The 6,923-nt window shown below is 35.9% G+C and overlaps 1 protein-coding gene across 3 annotated transcripts in view; it reads left to right on the top strand.

Moving 5' to 3' along the window:
- PDS5A (PDS5 cohesin associated factor A) overlaps positions 1-6,637 on the top strand; it is a 170,852-nt gene extending 164,215 nt beyond the window's left edge. Inside the window, exons 32-34 of one of the 3 annotated variants that reach the window (XM_065405775.1) lie at positions 3,009-3,364; positions 4,718-4,868; positions 5,468-6,637. In XM_065405775.1, the coding sequence (XP_065261847.1) occupies positions 3,009-3,364; positions 4,718-4,868; positions 5,468-5,503 (543 nt within the window). In that variant the 3' untranslated portion in view covers positions 5,504-6,637. Of the gene's footprint in view, positions 1-3,008; positions 3,369-4,717; positions 4,914-5,467 lie in introns of those variants that run through there. The other 2 variants (XM_065405774.1, XM_065405776.1) reach the window with 2 other exon arrangements.
- The last annotated feature ends 286 nt before the right edge of the window (positions 6,638-6,923 follow it).

Raw genomic sequence — 6,923 nt, forward strand, 5'->3', positions numbered from 1 at the left:
GATCATTTATGACATCCTACCCGCACCTTCTCCAAAACTGAAAACAATCTTTCTGAAATTCTGAAAAACAATCGTAAGTTTTTGTCAGGGTGGAATTTTTCTGTAAAGTTGAGACAAATTGGACAAGGCATATGGGAGACATGACAGTTCAAAAAAGTAAATGTTCCCACTTTTTGAAAAAAGTCTTTGGTTGAGATTTTCAAAGCTATAGGTTATTTAGGTACACCGCTCCCATTGATATCACAAGGAGTTGTGTAGCTAAATTAAATAGCTGGATTTGGAAATCTCAACCCTTACTCATTTGCTTCATCATGATTCCAAGATGTCTTGCTCAAGGGAACACCAAATTTATTCTAAACTGTTGGCCCTGTTGAGAACGTCTTCAAGATAATTTAGTTATTAAAGACAGTTTGTGTTCCTGTGTCCACATGTCTATTTTTTTAATTGAGGTGATCTACACCAACTGAAAGTTAGCTTTCTAACCTGTAAGGAATGTATTTTACAGAAACATACACGAGGAAGCCTGCATCCACACACACGTGTGAGGAGGGAAGAGTAGGTTTATAGCCAAGAATACCTGAATTCCATTCCCAGTGCTGCCATTGCTTGACCTTAAAATGCGCCAGTTATGTAGCTCTTGACTGCCAAGGAAAACTAACTAGGATTACCCAAATTATACAAATAGTGACTAGCTCAAAGGTCACTACGAATAAAATATTGCCTAAGGGGAAAAATAGTTCCCGAGATGTATATTTTTTTTTCACATGTGCATTTTATAGAATCTGTTTACTCTCTACCCATTCTTTCTGGTAGTACATTTTGAATCATTTGTAATCATGCTGAATTATTTCCCTATATAATATACATTATATATAATTATTGTTACTTAGCAGTTTTTAGGGCGCTTTCAAGAACAACTTGTATATAACCATTATGACCAAAATATAGAAAATTAAAGTTCTTCCCAGGCACTACCAAAATGCCTCATGAGACTATTTAAAAAAAAAAAAAAAAACACCCAGGAAAAAGTAGAAAAGACTCTTACCATGAAGTTTGTTTAGCCATTTTTAAAGTAATAATGGAACTTCTAACGAGAGAAATCCTAGTTTCAGACACCGCATCTATCTTATGATGAATGGTTTTAATGGATGTGTTTTAAATTACATGAGATGATCAGGTGCCACATTGATAAATGCCATATATACATTTTTTAAATAGCTAAACAAAAACCTTTTAATTTTTCATTCTTTAAAAAAAGGAGGCGGGGGAATTAGCACTGTTTTCATGTGTCTGAAAAACCCTTGGAAATATATGGGTTTATGAGTTTTATTACTCTATAGCAGTGGTTTTCAACCTGGGGTCTGCAGATTTCCAAAGGGATCTGCACCTCAATTCAAAATTTTTTAGGGTCTGCAAATGAAAAAAGGTTGAAAACCACTGCTCTGTAGCAAAGTAAAGACTAACAGATATTTCATGATGCCAAATTAATATCAAATGGAAGCAATGTCAGCCCAGCAAACAGCCAGCCAGATGGTTGCTCTGATTTAAAAATAATTAAATGGCTGATTTCTGATTGGCTGAACCATAGACCAAGTCTGTTTCCTAAAACAGCAATAGTTCAGCCTTTTAATAATGGTTATTTTACAAGCATCTAAGGTACATTCCTGATGAACAACCTTTTTTTTAACCAATCGCATGTTTACAACTTTTGTAGATGAACTAGTGTATACAGCCCTTGGCAAACTCAAAATGTTATATTAATATGTGACAGATTCACAAAAACATATAATCTGTATTACTTAGTGGAAAGTAAAGAGATGGTGGCAGAATTATGAATTTGGCGATGAAGTTCTTTTATAGGTGCCATTTTAAGTTCTGGTGGCATCAGAGTAATTTTTCTTTTTGTCTCTGGTATTGAGTAATTAATTGTACTTGTACTGCATAAATAAGGAAATGCAAAACCATCAAATATTTTTGATAATCTGAAGTTCAGACTTGAGTGTTCTATTCATAAGCTATCTGCTAAAAATGGCCCCAGCTACAGGGACCATTCAGCTCTACTTGTATTTTTACCCATATGAATAACTACAGGTTTTCAAGGTACAGAGGAAATAATGTAAATAATTTCACTGGGTCTGTTGCCATGGTAGAGCCATGATGTTAACAGTCATCATCTTAAGTATGCTCCTTGAATACTCCTCTCCTCCTCCTCCATGTGAGATTTGCTGGAGAAGTGCTGGCAACTGTTCCAGAGGCCACTGATTAGATGGCCACTCACCACCTCTCCCCTTCACCCATGGATCCATTGCACAGCCCTGCCCTATGTAAGAGAAAAAACATCCCCACATGCACACAGGCATTGCTCCCTGTTCCTAGTGAACTTGGCAAAACATGTGAGGATGGGAGATTCCCCCCATGCCCCAGTTTCCATCCCCCTCACTTCCCCAAAACCTGTTTTTTTGTCATGGAGTGGGTTCTGGAAGGGGTTTTATTTATTTTATTGTATTTTATTACTTCTACTACTATCACAGCTTTACTGGAGGTTGGGCTCAGAAATCCATCTACTAAAGTAAACCCCCTTTTTGCTGCACTAAAGTCTTGTTTCACCGGAGACATTGCTTACTGCCCCTCTAGTAGATCTCCTATTGATGGGCAAAGAGCCTGTGAAGGAGCATGCCTTGTAGGGCCATGGTGAGAAGTGAGAGTGTTATAGTCCTACCATGATCTTAGTTACTTTCAAAATACAAAGAAGTTACTCTGAGACTGAAAGAGAGTGCACTGTATCATACATTATAAGTTTCATGTATTAAATTTATTGCAAGCAAACTATGCCAAACTATGGTATGTTTTTTCACTAGAACCAAGCCTACCTGTTGGGTGGGTGTTTGTATGATTTGTTGCATATCTGCTTCAGAAATTTATGCTTTTGTCTGAGGTAGATAACAGTTACAGCTTGGCTTTTGGGGATCTTGTTTTTGCTAAGTAGGAATTTTTCTTTTCTTTTCCAGGAGATTCATTCTGATCAGGCTACACAAGGAAATATTAGCACTGAACGTGGAAAAAAAAGAACGGCAGTGGCAGCTGGATCAGAAAACATTCATCAAAAAACAGAAGAAAAAAAAGCAGATGAATCAGGACCACCAGCCCCTCCCAAACCTAGGAGAGGGCGTCCACCAAAGTCTGAATCTCAGGGCACCACAGTAAAAAATGATGAAACAAATAAACCATCTGGCAGGGGAAGGAAAAGGGCAGCAGTCAGTCAAGAGAGTTCAGGGGGTTTAGAGGCAGGTAATGCCAAAGCACCAAAACAGCAAGACATAGCAAAAAAAGCAGCACCAGCACAGAGACAAATTGATCTACAAAGGTAAAAATAGTATCTTTCCTACCTCCAAGATATATCCTGAGCTTTAGAAGTAATGTGTTCAACAAATGGTTAAACACGCTAACCAAAACATTTACTAATAACCAGCATCATGGCTCAGCACATTGCATTGTGAAATATATTTTTTCCTGGTGTATCTCAAGACTAAACCTATGTATATGCTATGAGAACAAGGTTCGGATCACTGTATGTGGTATATCAGACGAGAAACCATATCCTCTTTTTGTACAATATTATTTCTTGAATGTGGTGCTTCCATTGGCATCATCAGCATCACTATGTCAAAGAGCTAAGAGTGTTGGAGTTGGGATTTTTCACTCCATTTACTAATGCAAATATACATGTGCTCTAACTCAGGACCCTGCCCTGGTCAGTTGACTAACAAAAGTTAAAAGCACTGTATCTTTGATGAATGAAATAATTTTTTTAAAAACGTTTGGGTTTTCATGCTTGTTTACTCCATGTCCTTTCTTGAAACAATCACTTGTCTAAAAATATAAAAAAGCAAATGGATAACAGAAATTGAAACTGTGCATTCACCAAGCAGCTATTAGACTTTGGTACAGCCCTTTTTCATTCTCTGTATACATGCTTTGATTTATGCATTCACTGAATGGTCTTTACATTTGAAACCCAACTTCATACACCAGAACTAAACATTCAAAAAATTTGAAGAATTGGCTTAGCACAACCTTGGATGCCTATCTCCAAACATGTTTTAAATGTGAGAACCTTTAAAATGCAAAAACATGCTAAGTAAGTTAATGTGCTCAAAAAACCCTCAACTTAACCTGAAATAAGTATTTGAGTAGGTCTGTTAGTAATTTACACAACAAGCTCTTTTTAAAGAGCTTGCAGAGATCATAGATTAAAAACAATTTAAAAGTGGAAAAAATAGAGCAAGAAATTAATTTTTAATAAGGAAGAGGCTGCATCTTGAAAGCAGTCCAAAAATCACCTGGGCATGATTGTAATCATTATTGATATGAGATGTCATATCAGAATAGAGAAAATCATGTCTGTGACGGCATCAACCTAGGAAGTGAAGGGATTGCCCACTGAGACTGTCGTTTCTAGTTTTCAACTAAATTCTGTCTATATAGGACAGAATGAGATCTTCCCCAGCCTTCCCATCTCACAGCAAGGCTGAGACAGATAATGGGCCCCCAAACCCACAAAGGGTCATATTTGCATACAGTCAAAAAGAATCTGTATTTTACACTTTTCCTTGAAATTCTGTGGTATTTAATTTTGTACATACTTAAACAAGCCATGCAGTATATATAAACTCAATGATTCCTAAAGGAATGTCAAAACAGTGTTAACATTTTTCAGAAGCCAGGTGCTGGGAAGTGATGGAGATTCACTGTTGGAGATAGAATCAAGTCCAGGATATTCATCAAATGATATGGATCATTTTAAAGCCTGTGAGAGCAGCCAGGAAGACAATGAGGATACAGAGCTAGCAGAGGGAGGCTTCCTTAAGGTGCAGCAGGGATTTATACAGGGCTATTTTATATTTTTATTGTAGCTTGTGCAGTAGGGAAGCAAGGAATCCCATTTTCCTGCTATAAAAATCACCTTTGAGTGTGAGACATATCACAAAATCTTAGCTTTTTAGACTATAAGTAATTATTTGTGGATATCAGAAAAGGTATTTGCTGGGTTAATTGCTTTTAGATAAGAGTTCAGTGATATTCTTTGGTAGGCTTGAATTCTTAAAGCATTTGTTTTAAGTTACTCTCCCCATTCTACTGCATTTATTCAGTCTGATTCAACAAGAGAAAATGCTATTCAATTATGGAAATTAAAGAATATATCTATCTTCATTCAGGTTTCTGTATCACAACTTTTGGTTAAAACATGAAAATACCCAGTAGGGAAATGCAGACTTATTGAACCATGCTGAGCTAGTTCAGAAAGAGATACAATATAGTGCTGGAAGATTAAAAGCACAAGTGAAGAGTCAAGCATATTGTAGAAACTTAAATGTACGCATTGGTGAGGGTGGCTTTTATGGTTCAGAAGTAACTGAATTTTCTTTACCCAAATATTTAACTCTTCTTTTCTTTTCTCCTCTATAAGGTAAAAAGAAAGCTTACTCGAAAAGGGAGGAAATGAAGGCCAAATAAAGGCAAGCTCCAAGCTTCTACAAAAACTAAGATTCTGAAATTTCCTATACAGGAACTGAAATTACTTCAAAACACACAGCTTTCAGCTCTGAAAACAGAAGGAAAACTATGCTTCCCTTTTACATGAAATTTAATCCTTCTAATAGAAATGTAAAGCAGAAACTCTTGAGAAAGAGGCTAAAAGCATCTGTACTTATTTCCCCAGAGACTTTTTTTTATGAAAAGTCAATAATTAAGCAAATTGCTTAACACTTGGTTCCAGTTTCTGCATATCTGGAGTTTAAAAGTGTTTTACTCCATTAATTTTCATGCTGCATTTTTTTTTTAAAGAAAGTCAAGGAAGTCCTTTTACTGACATCGAAAATTTGTGATCCTAGAGCCAGGTTATTCCCATGTTTCACAAGAAAAAGTAGAAGTCTACTGAATGGAAACAAGAGTAGAGGAAAATCACAAGAAAAATTTCTTTGCTTTACTTTTGGAGACTGTTTTATGTATAATTCTTTCCGCCTGCCTACTTTTCTGCAAAAATAAGATGTACAGATTTCAGTTCCCTGCTATGAAAAGTCATGTGGTGGCAATTTTATAAATGTTGCTTTCTGATTTTTATCAGAGTGGGAAAATAATCACTTAAAATTATTATTGATTTGCAAGTAGACATTTCATTTTTTAATTTTTCCTCCATTTTAGTTTAATATAATTTGCAATAAATGTACATATTGATGTTTGTTTTATAAAAACATATATCACTTTTAAGTGTTTTTACTCCAGCAGTTCTGTTGGAATATTCGAAATTTTAAAGGAGTAAAGACAGTCCAGCATTTGATTTTATAATGTTTGTCACCAGATTTTTATTATTGATGTAAAAAAGTCAATTTTTAAAAATAGTTGGACTTTGGCAGCTTTGTAAGGAAAGTTGGAAATGTTTAGGATTGCTCTCAATTTTAAGCATTGTGCTGATTGGAAGTAAGTCTGTTTTGCATTTTGTCTTCCTGTCCAGGCTCATTTTTAATGGTTATTTTAGAAGACTGTTGCATCAATATTATGTTTCCTGGCATCGTTCAGCATAGATACAGTGTACACTTTTATGTACACGTGATCATATTTAAGTTTGTTGCATAAAATAAACGCTTCTAGGTGTCATATGGTGGTCCTTTTTTCATTCCCCCTAAATCTAATTATTGTGTATCTGTACACAGTAACATTGCATTTGAGCAAATAGGCTGTGTGCTGGCAAGTAGGTAGTAAATTTGCATCTGAAAAGACTGTTTGATCTGTTTTTTGTAAATTCATTTTTCCTGCCTAGAGGATAAACACTGGACTGCAACTCAGGAGAACTGGGCTCTATTCCTGGTTCTGCCATTGGCCTGCTGGGTGACCTTGAGGAAGTCGCATCACACCTCTGTGCCTCA

This window comes from Emys orbicularis, chromosome 5 (genome assembly GCF_028017835.1).
Source record: "Emys orbicularis isolate rEmyOrb1 chromosome 5, rEmyOrb1.hap1, whole genome shotgun sequence".
In the NCBI taxonomy this organism is placed as follows: domain Eukaryota; kingdom Metazoa; phylum Chordata; order Testudines; family Emydidae; genus Emys; species Emys orbicularis.